Source organism: Loxodonta africana, chromosome 6, assembly GCF_030014295.1.
Source record: "Loxodonta africana isolate mLoxAfr1 chromosome 6, mLoxAfr1.hap2, whole genome shotgun sequence".
In the NCBI taxonomy this organism is placed as follows: domain Eukaryota; kingdom Metazoa; phylum Chordata; class Mammalia; order Proboscidea; family Elephantidae; genus Loxodonta; species Loxodonta africana.
The window spans coordinates 96,038,315-96,063,620 of NC_087347.1; the positions used below are offsets into that span (position 1 = coordinate 96,038,315).

General features: G+C 37.4%; 1 protein-coding gene across 29 annotated transcripts in view; it reads left to right on the forward strand.

Moving 5' to 3' along the window:
• The window catches only part of NEB (nebulin), a 216,183-nt gene that overhangs the window by 100,296 nt on the left and 90,581 nt on the right, over positions 1–25,306 (forward strand). For all 29 annotated transcript variants that reach the window (XR_010322314.1, XR_010322315.1, XM_064287138.1 and 26 more), the window contains 21 exons: positions 936–1,139; positions 2,497–2,601; positions 3,562–3,669; positions 5,019–5,330; positions 6,307–6,510; positions 7,822–7,926; positions 8,065–8,172; positions 8,575–8,886; positions 9,607–9,810; positions 10,458–10,562; positions 11,574–11,681; positions 13,467–13,778; positions 14,708–14,911; positions 15,649–15,753; positions 16,320–16,427; positions 17,479–17,790; positions 19,999–20,202; positions 20,574–20,678; positions 23,829–23,933; positions 24,035–24,346; positions 25,063–25,167. Coding sequence is in view for 27 of the 29 variants with exons in the window: in XM_064287138.1 (XP_064143208.1) it covers positions 936–1,139; positions 2,497–2,601; positions 3,562–3,669; positions 5,019–5,330; positions 6,307–6,510; positions 7,822–7,926; positions 8,065–8,172; positions 8,575–8,886; positions 9,607–9,810; positions 10,458–10,562; positions 11,574–11,681; positions 13,467–13,778; positions 14,708–14,911; positions 15,649–15,753; positions 16,320–16,427; positions 17,479–17,790; positions 19,999–20,202; positions 20,574–20,678; positions 23,829–23,933; positions 24,035–24,346; positions 25,063–25,167 (3,747 nt within the window). In the remaining 2 variants the exon portion in view is untranslated. The remainder of the gene's footprint in view (positions 1–935; positions 1,140–2,496; positions 2,602–3,561; positions 3,670–5,018; positions 5,331–6,306; positions 6,511–7,821; positions 7,927–8,064; positions 8,173–8,574; positions 8,887–9,606; positions 9,811–10,457; positions 10,563–11,573; positions 11,682–13,466; positions 13,779–14,707; positions 14,912–15,648; positions 15,754–16,319; positions 16,428–17,478; positions 17,791–19,998; positions 20,203–20,573; positions 20,679–23,828; positions 23,934–24,034; positions 24,347–25,062; positions 25,168–25,306) is intronic.

The following is a 25,306-nucleotide window of genomic DNA, read 5'->3' on the forward strand; positions in this document are numbered from 1 at the left end:
TCAATGGAGGGAAGTATAAAGAGAGTGGGAAGAGAAATTGTTGTTGGGTATTGTTGAGTCAGTTTTCGACTCATAGTGACCTTGTGTGACAGAATAGAACTTGCCCCATAGTGTTTTCTATGCTATGATCTTTATGCGAGCGGATCGCCAGATTTTTCTCCCATGGAGTGACTGGTTAAGTTTGATTATATTTAGCATGTCCTATTGAGAAACCCTGGTGCTGTAGGGGTTAAGAGCTATGGCTGCTAATTAAAAGGCTGGCAGTTTGATCTACCAGGTGCCCCTTAGAAACGCCATGGGGCAGTTCTACTTTGCCCTGTAGGTTCGCTACTGAGTCAGAATTGACTCTAAGGCAACATGTTTGTTTGTTTGTTTTTTTAATTGAGAAATGAGCCACTGAAAACCTATGGAGCACAGCTCTACGCTGACCTACATGAGGTCTCATGAGTCAGAGTCAAACTTGACAATAACTGCCTCTATCGTTACTGAGAGTAAAACAAAATGAATATTACCTTTCAATGTCACATTTCTTTTATACACTTGATAGTTTGTGATTTTGAAGATCACAGCAAGAGTTTTTGTGATGCACATGGTATAGGTCTAAGTGTGTGATTTTATTTGGAGCTATTCTAGTACGTCTTCCAAGGTTAAGGAAGCTCTGCCCCTTTGTAAAACTTGTAAAATACCCACAAGAGCAGGGCCATGTCTTTTACTTAAAAAAAAAAATCTTTCATCATTCTTAGAACAACCTTGTGTACCAAAAAATGCTCAAGATTGAATAATGCTTGTGAATGGGTGATTGAGTGAATAATTGACTTAATGCTGCAAACTTTACCGTTCATCTCTGTTTTTGTATTCTTCTAGTATGATCCATTTTGTGACTATAAATCTGATAAACTGATGAATAAATGTGTTTCTTATCTCTTGATTTGCAGAATTTGTATAAGTCAGACCTTGAATGGTTGAAAGGCATTGGCTGGGTTCCAATTGGTTCTGTGGAAGTTGTTAGAGCCAAGAGGGCTGCAGAGATACTGAGTGATAATATCTACCGTCAGCATCGAGACAAACTCAAATTCACCAGTGTGACTGACACCCCAGAGCAAGTGCTGGCAAAGAACAATGCTATAACCATGAGTAAGGTGCGTCTTGGTCCTCACCATTAAATGTAGGCATCTATCAGTGAAGCAAGTAAAATTTCTGACATATTATTACATTTTAAAGATTGCTATAAAATTTATAATACCTTTTAAAGAGATATTTTTCCATTATAATACCACAGTTACTTAGTGATACTTCAAAATGTTAAACTGGTGCTAAGAATACTACGTGCTGTAATTATTTTATAATTCTTTCCTAGATAGATTTAAATACTGCAACCTCACACATAATACAGGGATAGTCAGTACAACTGGACTAAACCAAAAGCAAAGAAATTTCCTCAATACAACCAAAAGCTTCTAAGGCCAAAGTAGCAAGGATGGGGGTCTGGGGACCATGGTTTCAGGGGACATCTAGGTCATTTGGCATAACAAAACGTATTAAGGAAATGGTCTACATTCCACTTTGGTGAGAGGCATCTGGGGTCTTAAATGCTAGCAAGCGGCCATCTAAGATGCATAAATTGGTCTCAACCCACCTGGAGCAAAGGAGAATGAAGAACACCAAAGACACTAGGTAAATATGAGCCCAAGAGACAGAAAGGGCCACATAAACCAGAGACTCCATCAGCCTGAGACCTGAAGAACTAGATGGTGCCCAGCTACCACTGATGACTGCCCTGACAGGGAACACAACAGTGAATCCCTGATGGAGCAGGAGAACAGTGGGATGCAGATCTTAAATTCTCATTAAAAAGACCAGGCTTCATGGTCTGACTGAGACCAGAGGAACCCTGATGGTCATGGTGCCTGAACCCTTTGATAGCTCAAGATTGGAACCATTCTTGTAACCAACCCTACAGATAGGGATTGGCCTGGACTATAAGATAGACAATGATGCTGGTGAGGAGTGAACTTTGTGGCTCAAGTAGACACATGAGACTATGTGGACGACTCCTGTCTGGTGGCGAGATGAGAAGGAAGAGGGGCAGGACCTGGTTGAATGGGCACAGCGAATACAGGGTGGAGAGGAGGGCTGTGCTGTCTCATTAAAGGGAGAGCAGCTGGGAGTGCACAGCAGATGTGTATGGCTTTTTGTATGAGAGACTGACTTGATTTGTAAACTTTCACCTAAAGCACAATAAGCAAATTTTAATAATAAATACTGCAACCCCATTACGCTTTTCAAGTCTGTTAAATAATTTTAATAGGAAAGAGTCAGTGAAATAGTGAGCTAAATACCCTTGGCGGTAGTAATTTATCTGTATCAAAGGTAGGGATTTATGCAGCTTTAATAATTTTATTTCTACTTTGCATCAAGGAGAGGTGATTGGTCCATAATCAGAAGAAAAATATCTCCGAACTACAAAATAATTTTTTCTCATACTTTTTTTCTTAGCGCTTATATACTGAAGCCTGGGACAATGACAAGAAAACAATCCATGTCATGCCTGATACACCAGAAATCATGCTAGCCAAACTCAACCGAATAAACTACAGTGATGTGAGTAAACTGTTGATCTTGTAAAGACCAGCAAAAACTCCAGCCAAAAATAAGCTACCGTCACTGTTTTCTTAGGGAAATGTACTGACTCATTTATTATAAATTTATTATACCTACTCTAAACTAACGTTGTCAGTAAAGGAGACAGTTAGTTCTCCCGTGATTCTATTTTGGGCTATGTGGTGGGTCCAAAAATAGGCCAGCCTTTTATAGACCAGAGTTCGGGGAATGGAATGCTTAAGGAGAAATAGTCCAATAAGCATTATACTCTCAATGTCTTCCTCCTGCTGGTCAACGTGGTTATCAAAGTTATTTCATTCATTCAACAAGTATTTGCTGATCCAGGTACTGTGTTAGAACCCAGTGAGGCCTCAGGCCCTATATTATTGTGATGCTTCCATATGCTATGGTTATCGCTTAATGTTATTTATTTACAAGCATTTTTTTAGACATCTTTGTCAGGATCAACATTTTCCCAAAGATGATCATTCCCAAACCCCAGTCTCCAGATTGGTAGCGGTCTCTCCCAATAGTCCACAGCAAAATCAGAAAAAAAAAGGGCAAGATATTGAGTTTTTCATAAAACCAAATATATCTCATTTTCAGAGATTGTCCTTCATTTTTTCTTCTACTTTAGTATTAAGGTGACCTTTCTTTCACATTATAATGGTGGCAGTAAATAGTTGTTTTCTACATATGCTTATTTGACAAAATAAAGTGTTGACTACCAAATGCTGACCTCAATTTTTTTTTAATTTACCAGTCAGTCAAATCCCAAAGTTGAGGACATGTGCTCTAAATACCATGAGTACCTAAGAAAGAAAGTTATCTACAAACTTACCCTAACACTTGACTTGGTGGATTTGTTTCTGTAGTTTACTCAAGGATGGAGAAAATTTAATAATAAACTGGTTCCTTTTTTATAAAAGGAGTGATGATTAATGGCTCTCTTTTCTACAGAAACTCTATAAACTGGCTTTGGAGGAGTCCAGGAAGGAAGGCTGTGACTTGCGTTTGGATGCCATTCCAATCCAAGCAGCCAAGGCTTCAAGAGATATTGCTAGTGATGTAAGTCTGTGGTTTTGTAAGAGGCATTTCTTACACAAAGATGTTGACAAATGGTAACTTTTAGGGTTTTTCTTGCCAGAATTTTAGTTGTCCCTACCAGTTTCAATTTCCTTTAGTTGTTCCCATGTACATACAAAATTCCAAGTAAGAATAATGACTAGCACAAAATACTATATTCATTATCCCTGTTAATCAATCAAAGATAGAAACATATCCTAAAAAATAAGTGTTTTTATGGCCATTAAATGTGGGCTCATTTTTTTGAGCCTCGGAAATCTGAGTTGTAGTTGACCCAGATGTTTGTAAGATTAAAGAGATGGATACCACGTGTTAATCAGATGATATAAATGTGGACTCTTTCCTGCTACTTTTATCCATTTATTCTGGGATAAAAGAAAACTGGATGACAGATACATTTTAGAGTTTTGTTACATCCTCTGTAATTACTGGTGAAGTTCTACTACTAAGATATCCCTAACTGGCCGCAAGAACAAATTGTTAAGTAAGAAAAACTTCTTCCCAGCACCACTTGCCTCTTTTCTCTGCTCCTTCCTGACTCATAGGAAACATCTCCTGAGGGGGCCCAATGCCCTCATTCTGTACCTGGCCTTCTTAGGACTCAAATGAAGACTTCTTCGGGAAGGGCCCCAGGCATTGGACTTAAGCTTCATTCTTTCTATTACCAAAACTTATTCCAGCTGTTGAGCTGGAGAAGCTCATACTATGACCAGTTCATAATAAAATAAACCAAAAATTCTTGAATTTTTAAATTAGCTAAAGTCTTAAGCCCAAGGGATAACTCTCTTATATTGAAAGTTCAAGGGAAACTGAGAGGCTAATAAGACAGTGGCCCTAAACTGAATATTTATTTATCTAAATATGCAACACATTTATAGCTGAACCAGGGAATTCACTATACATTCTAATAACAAGGGATATATTCTAAAATATACTTAGTATCAAAACATTTTTAGAAAAAAAAAAAAAAGCCATGCCTTTAAATAGACACTGTGTTAGATTGTACTTGATGTTTTACCTTTACTTAAGCAATCAAATGTAAACTAGGTAGTGTAGGCTAGTAAAAAAAAAAAAAATACTGGGAGCCAGCAGCTATCCATTCAGTCTCAGCCCAGCTACCTACTTGTGATGTGAACTTGGCCAAATCCCATAACCCCTTAGGCTTCAGTTTCCTATCTTATAAAGTGGGATTAATAAAATTACCTTTTCTCACAAGAATGGTGGAAAAATCAAAAGAAATAATGTATTTCTTAGGAAATGTGAAGCTATGAAGTGCTATCTAAATCAGATGTTCTTAACATTAGACTCATATAGCCTTTCATTTTCTTCAGTACAAGTACAAGGAAGGCTACCGCAGTCAGCTCGGCCACCACATCGGGGCCCGGAAAGTCGAGGATGACCCCAAGATGATGTGGTCCATCCACGCAGCTAAGATCCAGAGTGACAGGGAGTACAAGAAGGACTTTCAGAAGTGGAAGACCAAGTTCAGCAGCCCAGTGGACATGCTGGGATTGGTTCAGGCCAAGAAGTGTCAGATCCTTGTAAGCGACATAGACTATAAGCATCCCCTGCATGAATGGATGTGCCTGCCGGATCAGAACGACATCATCCAGGCTCGGAAGGCATATGACCTGCAGAGTGATGTGAGTGGGCCGATGTTTTTCAGCCACGTGTTTAAGGGTCTAAAATAAAGGTTCTAACCTTTTTGTGCCATGGACCTTTGGCAGTCTAGTGAAGCCTAAGGACCTCTTCTTAGGACAATGTTTTGAAATGCATAAAATCAAATTTACAAACTTCAAAAGAAACTAATTATATTGAAATATGGTCATCAAAATATTAACAAAATAAATTGGTGATGTGATCGTATTTGATTTTTTTTTGTTAATATTTTTGGAAGAATGACAAAAGTAGTAGCAATATAAAAAAGTTTCACAAAAAAGCCATAAAACAGAAAGAGAAAAATCCTCCTTCAACAAATTATTTAATTTCAAAGAAGAAAAATGAAAGTGGGATAAATGTCTTTTTTCACTTGAATTCCAACACTAGAAAGGGGACTAAGGATAAGATAAATAGGAGCAATAAGTATTCTTTGAGTTAGAAACATGTCAATAGAATCACATGGAAAAGGATGCCATTTTTTAACTTTTTCCCAAGAAAAAACATTAATTTAGCTGTGGTCGGCTAGTAACGTTCATTCTTTCTTTATAGCACATCACTGGCTCTGAAAGCCACTGCCCAATGAGAGTAGGAACCAAATGAATTCAACCCGAATGTTAGTCCCACACTAACATTCTAACTAGCAAGGCATGAGCAATCAAATCAGAGAATAAACACTTTGTTTCAGGAGGCAGGTTGTAATTTATTTTTTTATTTTTTAATATGGGATTACTGAAACAGCATACTATTAGAGGAGTTTACTGGTCTTTAAAACAGCAAATATTGGCTGTCTTCAGGAATTTGACTAGCCATGCCAAACCAAAATAAATGCAACCCTGTGGGTTTACCCAGAATTTACACAAATGAAGTTCAGAATTAGCTCATCAGTACATGTTAAATCAAGATCAAATACCAGGCTGTCTAGGTATTTTCTAAAAATATTTTACATCATTTCATTTTCAGTCTATTTACAAGGCTGATCTTGAGTGGCTGAGAGGTATTGGATGGGTTCCCATTGACTCTGTAGAGGTCAAGAGGGTGAAGAGAGCTGGAGATATCCTGAGTGAAAGGAAATACCGCCGGCCTGCAGACCAGCTCAAATTCACATGCATTACGGACACTCCAGAAATTGTCCTGGCAAAGAACAATGCCCTGACAATGAGCAAGGTGAGTCTCCAACTGCTTTATGTTGCCCAAGTCACAGCCTCTTGGACTTGGCTGACAGGGTGAGAAATGCCCTGAAAGGTCCCCATTGAAGGTATAATGGGCCTTATTCTTATGTCGGCCTTCAACAGAGTGTCTACTTGAGTTCTAGTCAGCTCCATATGCTCTTCTCAACCCCATTGTCTCCTAACTCTGTGTACACAGAAGTGTACCCTGGGATGATTTTCCTGGGTTACCTCTCTGAGTAGTGACCTGCAGCCATCCACAAGTGCATTACCTTTCCTGTACATTCTCCCAGGCAGAACAGGCTCAGGCCACCGGAGTCTCTTTGTCCATCCAGTAAGGAGTATACAGCCATTTAGCATTTCATTCTGGTGTTGGGGAAATACACAGTTTCACAGCAATGCCAGTACACAACTCAAATCAGTTGCTTGGGTTGCTCTTCCACCTTAGGGTGCTGAAATCCACTTTTGAAGGTGAACTGCTATGGCTTCTTTTGGTTCTATAACACAAGATAAATGATCACTTCTTTCCTCCAGAGTTCTATCAATTTGTTTATTGATAGTGGGCTAATTCTTTAATAAGTAGGCACTTATGCACATTTTAAAATTGAATTGGAATTATCTGAACTCTTGCCATACCTGCCAGGAAATCTTCCTAACATTTGGGTAGCAGAATTGAGTGCTCAGTGCAGAATATAAAATTGGTCTCAGATATCAAATTCCAGAGTTTGAGATATACAACTCCAGAAAAGCTATGTTATGCCACATCCATCGACAACAACAACAATAGTAACAACAGGAAACATAGAATTTTTGAGTGCCTACTATGACTCAGGTGTCTTATATACATTATGATTTGGTTAATCTTCCAAAAATACCCTGTAAGAAAGATAGGAGTATACCCCTTGTAGAGATGAAGGATAGAAGTACCTTTCTCAAGATCACACAACTTGGTAACAGTGGAGTTGGGTTTGAATTTGGGATTGATTCTGAAGTCTACAGATTTCTACTATAAACCATAATTATATAACTGAGCCTCATCCTTGAAAGCTTTTTTTAAGCTGGAAATTGACTGGATGAAAAGAACTAATCATTGAGACTGTTGTATGGTTTCATATTAGCTATGAAGCTGCTTATGGCTTTTTAAATACTGCCTTGTTTTACTCTCACCACTACCCTTTTGCTTTTTCTCACCTTCAAATAGCCTAGAAAAGATCTATTTTACAGTTAACTGTAAACCTTTACATTGAGTTAGATTTAATGATAACTGTAATATTGCTGGTTTTAACAAAGAGTTTTCCCCCTCCTACAGCACTTATATACAGAAGCCTGGGATACTGACAAAACCTCTATCCACGTGATGCCTGACACTCCTGCAATCATATTGGCCAAGACCAATTCTGCCAATATCAGCCAAGTAAGAGATTTCCTCATTGTTATTCAAGTCTTTCCAGGAGTAACTGAAATACTTTTTTCACCTTACTGATCCCCTTTTTAGAAAGCTAATTTGGCTTTCTAAAATGGTTTTATTTTTCTGTTACTATCCTCTGCCTAGAAACTTTACACTAAGGGATGGGATGAATCAAAGATGAAAGACTATGATCTGAGAGCAGACGCTATTCCCATTAAAAGGGCCAAGGCCTCGAGAGACATCGCCAGTGATGTGAGTATCTTCCATGTAACTTCTCTTGGTCCCCACCATGCTAAACAACCCATTCCATTGCTGGTGGACCACACTTTGTAATTGCTTCCCCGTCTTTTCCTCCAGTCCTGCTTCCCACCTTCCCAAGCCCTTTTGCTTTGTTGTCACAGAGAAGAAAAATCCATTTTGCAATTGTAGTTAGAGCAGCTGCAGGAATCGGTTCCACCAAGGAAGATAGATGACTGTTCTACATTTATTTTTATGATAGTATTGAATGCCAGTTTTAAATTGTTGTGTCGTGCAAAAAATGTTCCTGATATGAAATTTTTGTCCGTGTGTTTGTGGGCTTTCATATTGTCTATGATTGTCAGCATGTGTATGACCCTAAAACTGGTTTCTAAAACTGGATTTCTGTCATTTTAGTACAAGTACAAAGAAGCATATGAGAAACAGAGGGGTCACCACATTGGAGCCCAGAGTGTTGAAGATGACCCCAAGATAATGTGTGCCATACATGCAGGGAAGATTCAAAGTGAAAGGGAGTATAAGAAGGATTTCCAGAAGTGGAAGACCAAGTTCAGTAGCCCAGTGGACATGTTAAGCATCTTGCAGGCCAAAAAATGTCAGACTTTGGTCAGCGACATTGATTATCACAATTACCTGCACCACTGGACATGCCTACCTGATCAAAATGACATTATCCAAGCAAGGAAGGCCTATGAACTGCAGAGTGATGTATGTAACAGTTTCAATATTTGAACTTTGGGAAGGGTGGAATGGGAGAACATACATAGATTGGTTATTTGTCCAGTCAGTGCCTCTGTGGACAGGTTCATAAGTTGTGCACTGTATAACCCCTTGGGGCACCATTCATATTGTTTAATTAAAAAAAAACAAAAACCATATTTGGGAGTTATGTCATAGAAGGCAAAAAGATGAAAAGCCCTGCTTCAGGCATGTCTTTTATTTCCGACCTAGATTCCAGACTATTTTCTTCATGTTATTTGTAATTTCTGGAAAGGAAAAATATGTTTCAGACAAACATAAACCACCTGATATTTTAAAAAATTACTGCCACTGTTGTACTAGATCCAAAACACTAAATGGAATTTCCCTTAATTAATAATTGCAGAATTAAAATGGAATGAGATTCAACAAAGTTTTTCTTTTTTAGTCTTTCAATTATGTAATATTTTAAAATATCAGTTGTCATGGAATTCAATATTATTATCATTTTGTCATTACTCATGGATAGTATGAATAATGATGATTTTACAAATAGCTTCAGTCATCAAATTAAAAACCCCAATATCATGTAAAATCTCAGGTCTTATTTTTGGGGGGGACCACTATCTCCTGTGTTTATAAGTCCCTCAACCTCATGTACTTAATTTTTTTGATCCAGGGGTGGTATGTCTAACATTTGAATGAATTTTATGGCCTATCCCTTTGTAGAGTGTGTATAAAGCAGACCTGGAGTGGCTGCGTGGCATTGGCTGGATGCCAGAAGGCTCGGTAGAAATAAACAGAGTGAAGAATGCTCAGGACCTGGTGAATGAAAGACTCTATAGAACGCGACCAGAAGCCTTGAAATTCACTTCCGTTGTTGACACCCCAGAAGTTGTCCTGGCTAAAGCCAATTCTCTGCAAATGAGCGGGGTAAGAACTACCTAACTACCAAGCTTTCCTTTGGCTGGACTCTGTTTTCAGATGATGCCACCCAGGCCTAGCAAGTACCTAGACTGTTCCTCTTTAAGGAGCTATAGTGATAGCACTAACTCTAAGAATCTCTTGACTAACTTAGTGAAGACACACGCAAAGTAGAAATCGAATTTTCCCCTACCACACACACACTTTGAAACACTAAGATGAAAAATGTCACTTTGTTTTAATTCAGGGAAACAAATATTTATTTAAGTCCTGTTGTTAGTTGCCATCCAGTCGATGTAGCATTATGCTACAGTCTATATATATATTTTTTATATATTATTATGCCAAAGTCTATATATTAAATTAGTATAACGCATATAAAATTTTTTTTCCAGATTAAATAGTTGGTAAGGCTTAATGGGAAATTCTGGTGGCATAGTGGTTAAGAGCTGTGGCTGCTTACCAAAAGGCCAGCAGTTCAAAGCCACCAGGTACTCCTTGGAAACCCAATGGGACAGTTCTACTCGCTATGAGTCGGAATCGACTTAAGGACAACAATCTGGGTTTTTTTTGTTTTGTTTTGTTTTTAAGACTTAACGTTTCAGCTATCCATTCTCTATCACTGTATTAAAATAATATCTCCCTTCTCTCAACAGAAGCTGTATCACGAAGCCTGGAATAAAGATAAGGCCAACATTAACATCCCTTCTGACACGCCTACTATGCTGCAGGCCCAGATCAATGCCTTGCATATCAGCAAAGTAAGGAGCATAGACATGAAGTGTAAATGCCTTTCTGGGACAATACCTGTTGGTTTATGGAGTGTATAATAATGGACAGATTATATAGTTTAAAAATACTTATGGATTTAGGTGCTAGACATTTCTCTTCAGCTGCCATTCCCAATGCAATATGGACAGAAATTTCTCTTTTTTAACTTTAGATACAAAGCAGAGTGCCTAGACTGTAGGAGGTGGAACACCTGAATGCTATGTATGTCCCCTTTTTAAACTTTATCCTATGTCCTGTATCTCAGTTTCATTATATTTTAATTGAGAATAATGAAAAAGATGCAACAGTCTCTATTGTCCTTTAAATCTTTTGATTGATCCAGGACTTTCTTGCTTGACATTTCAAGACCATAAGAATCACCAAAAACCAAGTTTTAATTTCATCCAAAGGGCAAAATATATGTTCTGTCTGCGTCACATCCCTTTAGCAGAGATCTCTGAAAAATTAGAGCAAAATTAAGGCAAAAATTGTGTCTGTGGGTATCCTGGTGGCGTAGTGGTTGAGAGCTACAGTTGCTAACCAAAAGGTCAGCAGTTTGAATCCGCCAGGCACTCCTTGGAAACTCTATGGGGCAGTTCTACTCTGCCCCATAGGGTCGCTATGAGTCGGAATCGACTTGACAGCAGTGGGTTTTTTTGGGTTTATGGTATATTTACGGGTGAAAAGCTCTCTAGCATCACAATTGATTCTTGGTTTCCATGTACTATGTAGTGGGATATTTCAGATGCATACAATATTACGATGAATGAAAATATTCAAACATTAATTGATTTAGATGTTAGCTCTAAAGTTTTAATTAGAAGTACCCTGAGCTCCACAAAGTAAACAACCAACCAACCAAAAAAGAACTCAGAAATGGATTTTTGTTTTTAATCATATTGCTTTATTTACATCAAGGCTTATGGTTTATATTACAAACACTTTGAGTACATTCAATTATTTTTAATTCTTGTAAACAAACTTGTGTTTTCCCTCAATAGAAACTCTACCAAAAAGACTGGGATGAGGCCAAGCAGAAAGGCTATGATATACGAGCAGATGCCATTGAAATCACACATGCAAAAGCCTCAAGAGAAATTGCCAGTGAGGTACAGTTCTTCTAGTTTCTCTGGTTTTTCTCCTCCATAAAACAAATAAGGCGAGCGTTTTTCAACAAGTTGTTTTTAATCAATGCAATTAAGGTTTGTCTTGTCTGGAAGACTTACTATATTTAAATTTATTGAAATGGGTAGATAAACATTAGGGCAGCATAGGGGAGATATTTCTAAGTTATTTCTAAGTAGAAATAAAATATGAAGCGAGCATCTGTATGAAATTTGGAAACCCTGGTGGCAGAGTGGTTAAGTGCTACGGCTGCTAACCAAAGGGTTAGCAAATCGAATCTGCCAGGTGCTCCTTGGAAACTCTATGGGGGCAGTTCTACTCCGTCCTATAGGGTCGCTATGAGTCGGAATCGACTCAGCGGCACTGGGTTGGGGTTATATGAAATTCTTGGGAACTACTCAGAAACCAATAAAAAATGTCATTTTATCCTCAAAATGTTTCTAACATGCTTCATAAATACAAGTCATAATGATAGTTTCATGAGAGACCTAAAACTTAGATTCCGTTTTATATACAGCATGCTATACTAGAGGGTTATGTATAATATCCTGAGTAAGCTTTTAAAGTCCGTTTAACACTAACTTAAAAACTTACTAACAATTTAAAAAGTTATTCTACCAAGCCCCAAGCTCCAAATCTTTTAGCCACCTTTGGTTTCTTTCTCTGCATTCTTCTCTCTCTCTCATTTTTTTTTTTTAATCTCATGCAGCCAGCTGTTTTCTTCTTATGATTTCTCATTTTTATCTCAAAAACCATAACTGATCTACAGTATTTGTCTTATTCCCATTTATCCCCAGTTTCTTTTTCTCTCTGTCTCAATCTTACCTATGTTTTCCTATGTTTTTTTTTTTTTTTACTGAGGTCACAATGGGCACCTTTTACAAACATAGGAAAGAAGCCATCCTCCTTTAATCCTAAAACACTCATCAGATGGCAACTGTTGTCCATAGGCCTTTTGTTGTCATCTTCTGATTCACATCAACAACCTTGCTTTGCATCCGTGAAACATGCATCTTTCTTGTCTGTCTCCAAAACCACACATTTGACTTCTCCCTACCTAAAGTACCTTTGGTACTCTTGGGGGATTGTCTGACATAATGTTTCACAACTTACCTGCCAGGCAACCTGAGGGACAAAGGTTGTCTTCACTGTCTCTTATTTTTCTCGTCCAAAACACATGCCAATAATAGTACCTACCCTATAGAAATAGGAATGGATTAACCAGTAAGCATGGTATGCACCAGCTTGCATTGAATAAGGTACACACGGGTTTAATTTTATTTACTTGCTAATCTGTGGTGAGCAATTTCACATAGGTTTCACCACATCTTTGATGTGGTGAGAGACAGGTAAAATTATGCACTGCAGATTTGCGGAAAGACGCAGTTGGGCCCCTGCCTGCCTTGCTTATTGGGTAATCTGGCCCTGTGTAGAAATGTCGTGAGTATTAAACGAGATTATAATTACCATTATTCAACCACTTTTGACCCCAAAATCTCAGCAATATCATATGGATCAACCTAATACATTTGAAGCACTCATAATAGCATCTAGTACATAGTGATTGCTCAATAAATGTTAGTTATTACTTTTTTAATCACTCCTGTTCACATTCTGTCCCTCCTGGTTTGATTCATACCCTGAAACGTGATCACCAATGTTGAGCTAATTTCCAGCAAAGCTAGGAAAATGTTCTGAAAACATTTAAAGAGAAGTCCTCTTTATAAATTATTTTTGTGTGTTTTTTATCTGATTTTTCACAATTTTAGTACAAATACAAAGAAGGTTACCGTAAGCAACTGGGCCACCACGTGGGTTTCCGCACTCTACAAGATGACCCCAAGTTGGTATGGTCTATACATGCTGCCAAAATTCAGAGTGACAGAGAATACAAGAAAGCTTATGAGAAGTCTAAAGGAATTCACAATACACCGTTGGACATGATGTCCATTGTTCAAGCCAAGAAATGCCAGGTCCTGGTTAGCGACATTGATTATCGCAATTACCTACACCAATGGATGTGTCTGCCAGATCAGAATGATGTGATCCAGGCGAAGAAAGCCTATGAACTGCAGAGCGATGTACGTATATCATCACGAGACTGGGGGGTGGATGTGTATCTGTGTGTTTAACCACGGCCCATTCCCTAGGGATGTAATGTAAATGATAATGTTTGTCACCACCGAGTGGATTCCGACTCATGGCAACCCCATGAATGCAGAGTAGAATTGCTTCATAGGGTTATTTAGCCAGAGACCTTTTAGAAGCAGATCACCAGGCCTGCATTCAGAGGTGCCTCTGACTGGGTTCAAACCACTAAACTTTCAGCTAGTAGTCAGTTGCTTAACCATTCATACCACCCAGGGACTCCTGGTAATCTTAATACAACCTAACACATTCTGTACGATTCATGGTAGTAGAATTTTTTTCAAACAGCTTCTATCTTATAAATGATTCCTTCTTATGGTAGCAAGCCCTGATTCGTCAAGATAAAAATCAGTCTCTTGTTGTATTGTAATTATGTAGAAAAATTCAGTCCCAGTTGTTGCATGATCAGATATCTAAATTTCAGAAATAGATGTAAGCATAAAGAAATGTTGGATTTCAAAGTTTATCTGACACATGTAGGAAAAGATATGTTTTTTTCCTCATTATATATACATCTAAAGATCTTTTTCCCCTAAATTATTATATTCCCAGTGGTATGTAAAAAGCAGAATTCAAGCGGTGAGCAAAGATCACCCTAACGTGAAAACAAAATTGTGTTCTATTGCTGTCATTCCAAGTACTGCTTGTAAGCCCTGCTGCAATTCCTTTAGGAGCCTGTGACCATCTCTCGGAGATGTGTGTCAGAGATGTAATGCCCAAATATTAACATTTACTGTTGATTCTTGAGTTTCATGTGACTAGCTACCCAGCTGATGTAAATGGAGGTAGTGAGTGGTTCACTAGCCTCAAGCTCTTGTGGACAAATTTGACTGTTCCCTACTATCTGTTCTTCTTCACACAGAACGTGTACAAATCAGACCTGGAATGGCTGAAGGGTATTGGATGGTTGCCAGAGGGTTCTGTGGACGTGATGAGAGTGAAGAATGCTCAGAATCTCGTGAATGAAAGGTTGTATCGTACAAGGCCTGAGGCCCTCAAATTCACCAGCATCGTAGATACCCCTGACGTAGTCCTTGCGAAGATCAATTCCGTACAGATCAGTCAGGTGAGCCGAGAGGGTGACATGTTCAGATAAACTGAAGAAGTCTCTATCAAGAAGAACTCTAATGTGAACTTTAAACTGCTAATACCAGCGTTGCACCTGTGTGTATCCAGAGAACGTCCATATAGACAGTCAGTTAGCAGTCTCCACGTTTTACTTGCTTTGAAAACCCTTTGGTCAGTATAAATGCAGTGGACATTTTCATGCTCTGCAGACTCTGATACACACTTTGCTCACATTTTGGAATCCTGACTATGATACTGGCCCACCAATTAATACCATAATCACAAAATTTCCACCTCTTTATTGTTATTCAATCATAAAATAGGTTGAGAAGTCTAGGGGCAACCCCAGTATTGAGTGTTATGGAAATCATTTGGGCCAAGACAGCCAGGTCCTGATTAACAATGTGAGTTATCATGTTACCTGTGATACCTGCTATGTGGACTTAAACCTGCCAGATGATTAAGTGTGGATAAATGGAAAAGAATATTTTTGCTACCATATTTCTGACTCATTTTAAATCTATGTTGTATCACATATCCATGTATCCTTTTTATTGAGGCCACTATTGGCACCTTTTAAATAAAAAGACAGATGAAGACAAGATGTGATCTATATTTATATCTGAGGACATCCAAAGAGAACTTTTAATTTTACCTGTAATTTTATTCTATGCGGTAATTGAATCATTTACTAACCAACCATCCCTCTTTTTTTTTTTCATTTTTTTTTACCAGCCATTGTATCGTGATGCTTGGGACAGAGAGAAGGCTAACGTGAATGTGCCAGCTGACACCCCGCTGATGCTGCAGTCCAAGATCAATGCATTACAAATCAGCAACGTAAGACACTACACCTAGCTTGCTTTACAAAATGCCATCTGCCTAACCAAACCTTTATCGAGATATTCCAAAGAGAGTATGGCAAAATGCATTTCCCTACCATTCCTTTTATTTCTAATCTTCAAGCTAATGTTACATTGCTGTGCATGTGCACCTGTGTGTCTATTTATAATATAAAGATTTGTGTCTCTCTCTTTGTTGGAAGGAAAAATGCAGCAATTTCACCAAAAATACAACACAAAAACTTATGGATGCATCTATAGTAATACTTAATTCTCCTTTTGACTGGATCATCATTACTTTTGCCTTTTAAAGGCCAAACTATATATATATATATTCTGATTTTCACATGATTTATTGGCTCTTAAATATCCCTCTTAAAAAATTATTAGGAGAGAGCTTTACTCGCTGTTGTTAAAAATTTACCGGAGCTCGAGTTCAGCCTATTTTATAAATCGTAAGGGAGATTAATTTTCAGTGTTAATGTCTCTCCTTGAACACATCAGTAATGCTTACTTAGTAGCTCCCTCTTCAGATTGACTGTGGCATTGCAACCTCCATTTCAGAAACGTTATCAGCAAGCTTGGGAAGATGTCAAGATGACCGGCTATGACCTGCGAGCAGATGCTATTGGAATCAAGCATGCCAGGGCGTCCAGGGATATTGCCAGTGATGTAAGATCTCCCTTTTACCCAGCCTTAACAAACACTAACTAGTAGACACATCCAGAAACCAAATCCAAAGGTTGCTGTTGAGTCGATTCTGGACAGAGTAGAAACAACCCCATAGAGTTTCCAAGGAGTGGCTGGTGGATTTGAACTGCCAGTCTTTTGGTTAGCAGCCATAGCTCTTAACTACTGTACTACCAGAGCTCTAGTAGACACTCAGGGGTTGATAACGTATTAATTTCTAATTTAATTCAGCAGGAATTGAATTTAAATAAAATGCAGGCCATTGTTATTAGTGTGTTGTTTTAAAACCCCAAATCCTTGAAAAACCTTATAGAACAATTTGAGGACCCTCTTGCATCTGTACTTGGTTTTGCTCTTCTTATGTTTAAGCACAGATTTTGCTTTTGTTTCCAATACCTTTTCAATACCAGTTAATTTACAAACAGTCGTGGAGATCTAATAGGAGGCACAGAGAATTCTGTTGTTCCTCAAAGTGTGGCATGTGTACTGCTGGTGGTTCCTGTGATCGTTTTATGTGAACATAGACAAAGTTGTTAAAAATAGTTGTATGGTTTTTTAATGTGTGCTAGAAAAATACTGATGTTTTTCCATTTAGATAGTGTTAGAAACTTTTAAATAAAATTTTAAAATAAACTTCCACTTTAAAAATAAATTTATTTACACAAGGAATCAAGTTGATTCAAAGTAAAATAGGAGGTAGAGGTGGTACTTGTTTATAGTAAAAAGTGTGAAGGTGGCAGAACAATATCTGAAGTTTGGGGAACACTGAACAAGGCTTTATTGGGAGGATAATCCAAAAGCACAGTTCTTGACTTAAAGGTTATCACAATGTTTTTGTGGTTTTTGTGTAAATAGACATAAAAGACAAGCCAATGTATCAAGAAGTATAAAACTTATAGTATGGATTTAAAGAAAAACAGTGTCAAAAAAAAAAAAAAGATAATCAAGGGAGATGGAATTATTCTGAGCAAGGTCTCTAGAAAAATTGAGTTTGGGAAAAACTACTCTTCTTTCTTCTGTTCACATCTACCAGTACCTGTACAAAACTGCTTATGAGAAACAGAAAGGCCATTATATTGGATGTCGCAATGCCAAGGAAGATCCTAAGCTGGTTTGGGCAGCAAATGTCTTGAAAATGCAGAATGACAGGCTGTACAAAAAGGCCTACAATGACCACAAGGCCAAGATCTCCATCCCCGTGGACATGGTGTCCATCGAAGCTGCCAAAGAAGGCCAGGCATTAGCAAGCAATGTGGACTATCGCCATTACTTCCACCATTGGTCTTGCTTTCCGGACCAGAATGATGTGATCCAAGCTAGGAAAGCCTATGACCTGCAGAGTGATGTAAGTGTGAGGTTGTGTGGTGAGACCAAATGAGGGCCTGAGGTGGACATCTATTCCCCATGAAGAAAGCGTTCCCTAGCTTTACCTGATGATTTCTTCCAATGCTTTGGAAAACCCAACTCTCCCTACATAAGTACTTCACTTTAGTATTTTACAAATTTATTAGCTGCCTACTTTCCTGGTGAGTTTATTCAGAAAATTTTCATTTTCATATTTAAAGATACCAGAATTTTTCTATAGATTTACCATAGTGTATAGTGTTTGTAGTTCATTAAACATAAGAATTTCCATGGCTTTTCAACTATGTATTGAAGAAGAACAGGGCTGTCTTCCTTGAAACTAATTTCAAAGGTAGGCTCCAAAGCTCATTAGTTTCCTTTAGTAAGTCTTCACGACATGGTGTTTTATTAATTTCTCTAAGGCTCTTTTAGATTAATTCACAGTTTCTTCCCATTCTCTCTTCTGGAAATGATGGATTCCATAAGGTTATTTATTTCTTGTGTAGAATGGATGTCATCCTTTCTTTATCTGAACTTGGTTCTTTTAAACTTCAAGAGATACTCTCTTGTGACGAATGAGTTGTTTTACGGGACAGGATGCCCATCACTTGAAAAGAATTGCCAAGTGCTGAATTTAGGCCAATTTCTAGAGAAATGCATTCCTTCATTAACCTGAACCACGTTTGTACATTAAGATATGCACATCAATCCATTTCTTAAAGAACGAAGAAGGGAATCTTGAGAATCTGTATCTAATCTTCTTTGAGAATTCCTTCTTCTGATTTTGCATATCCATTATATTTTCAACACTAGAACATATAATGTTCTTTTTAAGGCAGAAATTCTCCAAAATTTTCACTCCTCTTACTACTATTCTAGCCTCATATCATTTTGCATCATATCAACTAGATTTTAAAATCCCATTTCTGAGCAAAATGAAGGCTTTTTATAGAATTGTTGTTGTTAGGTGCCGTTGAATCAATTTCAACTCATAGTGATCCCGTAAGACAGAATAGAACTGCCCCATAAGGTTTTCTAGGCTGTAATCTTTACTGGAGCAGATAGGTCTTTTTCCCTCAGAGCTGCTGGGTAAGTTTCAACTGCCAACCTTTCAGTTAGCAGCTGAGTGCTCAACTGTTGACTGCCAGGGCTCCTTTTTTATAAAATTAGTAACTGCTATTTATCATAAAGCAAATTTATTTGTTTAACCCCTTGCTTATATCTGGGGAAGAGTTTTAGATAACCAATAAAATGTAAATCTGATTCAAAGGAAGGTGCTGCCTTGGGAAAAGAAAACTCAGTTGAGGTCAAAATTGCAGGACAAGTGATTGAATTCTTAATTATCCTTTTAAAATATTCTTTAAAGATACTTATTAAACACACCATGCATCAGGCATTGTGCTAAGCACTAAAGATACAATGTGAAAAAAAGAAGACTTCCTAAGCTCCATATCTTAGGGAATGCATATTAATAGCAAAGAAATAGATGTTAATTAGAGGGTGTCAGTAAAAAAATGTGATGACTGGGTGATCCATGGTGCTATGAAAAGACAAGTGAAGGAAAACTTCTCTGAGGAAGTGATGGCTTAGCTAGAATATGAAAGACAGCAGAGGTTGACTCCATGAGGAGGACACTGGGTGCATTTCATGCAGCATGACCAGCATATACAAAAAGTGCTGCATGCAAACCACAAACCGGCCACCAAGAAGGTCAGCACGGTCAGAACACACAAGGCAAAGGGAAGCATGGATGAGATAAGAGTGAAAAAATAGGTTAGGACTGGTGTTAGATCGTCCATCACCTTCTAGTCCATGTTAAGGATTTTGATCTTTATCCTGAGACCAATGGAAAGTCAAAGGGTAGGGGGCATGTTGGGACATCAGAATCGAATTTTGAAAAGATTCTGACTGCTGTGTGGAGAACTCACTGAGAGCTCATTAGTGTTACTTAAAAAGTCCCCCTTGATTAGCATGATGATTACCAACTATTATTCAAAGATCTTGTATGATCCCTCAAACAGAGCTGCTTCCACATCATTCAAATGCCTGCAAGCACTCCATCATAGAACCCGTACCAGAGAAAACAAAACAAAATACTGCTGTGCATATGACAAATTATGTTTGTCAGGCCAGTGCCCTGTTTTTATTATCGTTTGTGGAAGATCAAATATTAAAAGCTACTTCTATATAACTTTATTTTCTTTCCCAGGCCATCTACAAGGCTGACTTGGAGTGGTTGCGTGGCATTGGATGGATGCCCCAAGGGTCTCCTGAAGTATTGAGAGTCAAGAATGCCCAGGAGATCCTACGAGACAGTGTCTATCGGACACCTGTGGTGAAATTTAAGTACACAAGTATCGTTGACACTCCTGAAGTTGTCCTCGCTAAATCAAATTCTGAAAATATTAGTATTGTATGTCATTTTTCTCTATATTAAGATAAAATTAGTACTATAAGTAAATGATGAATAAATTAACCAAATATAATATTATTATTATCATTAAAAAATTTCATGATAATAATATTAATGATAAAAATTTTTATATGTAATGTGGACAGGGTTGTTTTATTATTGCTTATTAATTTTAAATAAAAACTCAAAGTATAATTAAAAGGTGTTAATAGAGATTTTATATCAATTTTGAGTAACTTTTCTGAAAAGACTTGAAGTATTTGCCTTAATATGAAAATATTTTGAATCAAAAAAGTTGAAATTTATGTACTGGAACTGGCAAAATTACAAATGTGAAGTAATTTTGTTGTTATTATTGGTTCTTTCCATAGCCAAAGTACAGAGAAGTTTGGGACAAGGATAAAACTTCCATCCATATAATGCCAGATACTCCAGAAATTAATCTAGCAAGAGCAAATGCTCTTAATGTGAGCAAAGTAAGTATGACAATGGACTCCTTTCTTTGTTTGGAAAGTCATCCAGCTGGAGCTACAGAATCAGCATGAAACTCTCCATAGCCAGTGCTGGGGTTGGGGAAAGCTCCTTGCCATCAGCCCTTGACCAGGAGTAAGGAGAGAGCAGATGCCTGGCTCTGAGTCACCAGGCAAGGCCAGTTCCTGGTGAGCCAGTGTTAACAAGACCAAAGGGAGAAGGGAATAAGGACAAAGGGGATGAAAGGAGAATGAAGAGACACTCAAACAAGAAAGGAGAAGTAACCACAGATTCACAAGAACTCAAGATAATTATGAAAATTCTTTTGCAAATTCCTGTACAAATTTAATTTTAAAATCTGAATGTATGAGATATTATCTAAGAAATCATAAACCACAAAAATTGACCCCAGAAAAAATTGAAAACACAAAACAAAAAATTGAGATGGTTATTAAAGAATTTTCCCCCTCCTCTTAAATGCTGGGCTCACCCAGATGATTTCACAGAATTCTTTTAGAATATGAAAGAACAAATAAAATACTATAGAGCATAAAGAAGGAAAGTCATCCAACTATCAAAACTTGTCCAAGATAATTCCAGAAATGGAAATCATAGGCCCATAATAATGGGGAAAATCTTAAATAATGTATTGACATATCAAATTAAATATGTTACATAACTATATCTAATAAATACATTAAAATGATATGATACAAATAAGTGGGATTCATCCAGGAATGCCAAGAGGGTTCCATATTCAAAAATCAAATAATATAATAGGAAAAAAGAAAAAAATGAATAAACCATATGCTTATTTTATTAGATTTGAAAAGGCATATGAACAAAACTCAATACCCTTTCTTGTTTTTTAAAATAAAATCTTAGTAAAATAGGAATAAATGAATATATTTCTTGACATGACTTTAAAAACCAGTATTGAATCAAAGGCTAGCCTCATCCTCAATAAGTAAGCTTTTCATTAAAATCAGGAATAAAACAAGGGTGCCCTCTAATATTGCTATTTTTTAGCATTTGTTGAAAATTTACATAAAAGTAAGAATAAGAGATAAATATTGGAAAGAAAGAGGCAAAATTATCATTATTTGCAGAAGAAATAATATATGCCCGGAAAAAGCAAGGGAATCAATTATAAAGCTGTTAGATGCAGTAAGAGCAGTCACTAACATGGCGGACTGCAAAACTAAGTTGAAGAAAGGTATCACTTTCATGGATTGCAGAGATTTCTTGTGTGTAAAATAAGTATGACCTTAGAAGAAAGGTACAACCTTAGTGCAATTCACTGTAGTTTAGAACTTTGAGCCCTTGCAGAAGACCAATAAATCTCTGTGAGAGAAGGAGGCTGCCAAGCCAAGACTGTATGCCAAACTGCTCCATCAACTCTATTGTAATGACCCACTTGGGGGCTAATTTTTTCCAATGTTTGGGAAGAAAATAAAATTTTAGGGCCCAGAAGTTTTGTTTTGGTCCACAAGCAATATTATGGTGCAGTGCACTGTTGTTGTCAAGTCACTAGATTGAGAGGCAGTCAGCTCTTCACCGCCGCCTGGGCTTCAGGTCTCTCCACAGGCACCTTTGTCAGGAAAATTCTGCAAAGTCTCGTGTGCTCTCTTTTGCATGATAAATATCTCATCTGGAAACCCCAGAACCTTACCATTAATGTCATGATGTAAGCAAGATTCATATTTGAAACTATGCCAAAAGTAAAGTGTATTAGTTTTAGGTAGTAACAAGAATGGCTTGCACTTTGGAAGAAATCAAACATCCCATTTGATACTAAGCAAAATGTAAAGACATTTTCTCTACACGTGATACAGCCATTCCTATAAACCTGATAAAATAGTGTTCAAAACTGCTCCCATCACTTTAAAAAACATTACTTGGCAGATTATTTCCATGTGATTTTATAGATAACAAAGCAAATTTGCAGTAAATAGACTTATTTAATCTTCACGCTAACTGCATAAGTAAGAAATTGTGCTTTCATCAGGTGGTAAAGTTGAGATTTAAAAGGGTTAAGAAATTTGCCCAAATTCTCAAAGTCAGTAGGTGAAAAGTCAGGGTTCAGGGCCATAAATATATTTTGTGTGTGTGTGCAAAGAAAGTATATATTTGAATGACATAAACAGACAAAAATTTATTAATAAGAAAAATAGTATGATAATATATGTAATAAAGTAAAATAAAAACAAAAGGTTACAGAATGACAAGTTTGAATTAAATATTTACTAATATAATATATTTTGTTGTGGCAAATGCTTTTTCTTTTGTATAAAAAAACAAGTCAATTGTTAAAATAGGCCCACCCAATATTCATACAAAAACTTAAATGAAAATTCTTACAAAACTTGTCCACGATTTTAAGAACAAAATTTATCTGAGCACTCGCTTCTCAGATCTGCAAAGGCTATGAAACTGTCAATGACTGGAATCACCTCCGCTTTCTGCTCTATAGAAGCTCCCATATTTCTTGGTATGATATCTGAATTATACATTTCAATTACAGTTTTTTCTGAGTCTTTCTGCCATTGTTGATATAGAATGTATTCATTTAAATATGAATGTATATTTAAATAATCTGTAAGACTTTCACAGCCTTAGTTCACTTCTATGTAAGAACAAAACAGCACTATATGAAAAAACTATTACATCCAGTTGTGGTTTAGCTAGAAGAAGACCTAAAAAACTGTATTGGAAAAAAAAACACAGAGGTAAAAATTTTATCATTCTGAAGATCACAAAATGGAATTGAATTAAAGAAATCGAATTATTGAATGAAAGGAATTCAATAGCAACCCATGAATGTCTGAACGTCTCCCAATGCTACTGATGTTAACAACACAAGAAGCAGCTACACCGTTTGCATGGTTTATTTCATAAACCATGAACAGCTACAGCAAGGCTGTGATTAAAATAAAAAAAGAAAGAAGTCTTGTCAAGCTCAGATCTTCGACCTCCAGATACCGTCACACACACATATCCCCATATAATGGTGCATAGAACCATTCTTCCACCTGTTCTCTTTTCTTTAGCTGATCTTAAGTTCTAGGGCTTCGTAACAATTAATTCTACTTGAGTTCTTGAAGTTCTTGGTAAATTTGAACCTGGAATGCTATCTAATTTTTTCTCCTCTTCAGAAACTTTACCGAGACGGTTGGGATCAGATGAAGATGAGCTGTGATGTACGGCTAGATGCCATCCCTATTCAGGCTGCCAAGGCCTCCCGGGAGATTGCCAGTGATGTAAGTGTGACATTTTTTTAACTTCTCAGTTTTTAAGCCAATGGTCTGGATACATCAAGAGCACATGCTGTGACCCACTTGCTTTGTTTTTCCATATGCAGTATAAATACAAGATTGACCACGAGAAGCAGAAGGGCCACTATGTGGGTACCCGCACAGCCAGGGATGACAACAAGATCCGCTGGGCCCTCATAGCTGGCAAGATTCAGAATGAAAGAGAGTACCGGCTGCATTGGGCCAAATGGAAGACCAAGTTCCAAAGCCCTGCAGATATGCTTTCCATCTCACAGTCTAAAAAATGTCAGACTCTGGTTAGCAACATCGATTACCGTAATTACCTACACCAGTGGATATGCCTGCCTGACCAGAACGACGTGATTCAGGCCAAGAAAGCCTATGAACTGCAAAGCGATGTGAGTGGACTACATTTTATGATGAGTGCTTCTGACATTTGGCCATAAATTCCCAGAAAGTGTATAATATTAAAACCTTGTATTATCATGTCAGGTCTTTATACGGCCAAGATTTTGATATTAGGTAGAACTTATTGTATGGTATCAAAATCACTAAAGCCATGGAGGATCTAGCCTTTGTATCAAGAAAGAAATGGAAGTGTGCATATAGTTCTTAACTGTATCAGGTTAAATAAAAACAAAGTAAAAATATTATTTCTATAGCGTTTAGGTAGCAAACAAGGTTTATATCAGAAATCAAATATTGTCAGCCATGGACAGAATGTAACCACAAGTTTGCTCTTTAAGTTGAAATGTTGCTTAAATATTTTGAATAAGTTGCCAAGATTTTTAAATCAGAAATTTTGTATACAAATCCAGATTTCTCATTTCTCTTAAGTATCAGAGGAAGTAGCTCTGGACCTGAATTACCTCTTGGCAATAAGAAACTAGAACTGAGTGGGGGCTATCCCTTTTTAAGTAGAAAATATATTCTCCAGTTTGCTACCCTACCTGACCTCCTACTTAATTCATTTGTTACCCTCCTGGCTGCTTGAGTATGTCATCCTGGAATTATATAGTATTTAAATTGTATTCATCCACCAGACCAATGGATACGATAAATAAGACCATGTGACCAGGGTTACCAAATTCTTATCCTGGTCTTGTTTTCACAGGCTGTTTACAAGGCTGATTTGGAATGGTTACGCGGGATTGGGTGGTTGCCAAATGATTCCGTTTCTGTCAATCACGCCAAACATGCTGCGGATATCTTCAGTGAGGTATTCCAAGATGTTACCCTGCCATTCACTATACCTCCTAAAAGGCTGAGCCAAAAATACAGAAGGCAAAATGCAGTCATCCCACATTAGCAATTTTAATAGTTTTAACTGCTGTAATTTAGGCCAGGCATATGTTTTT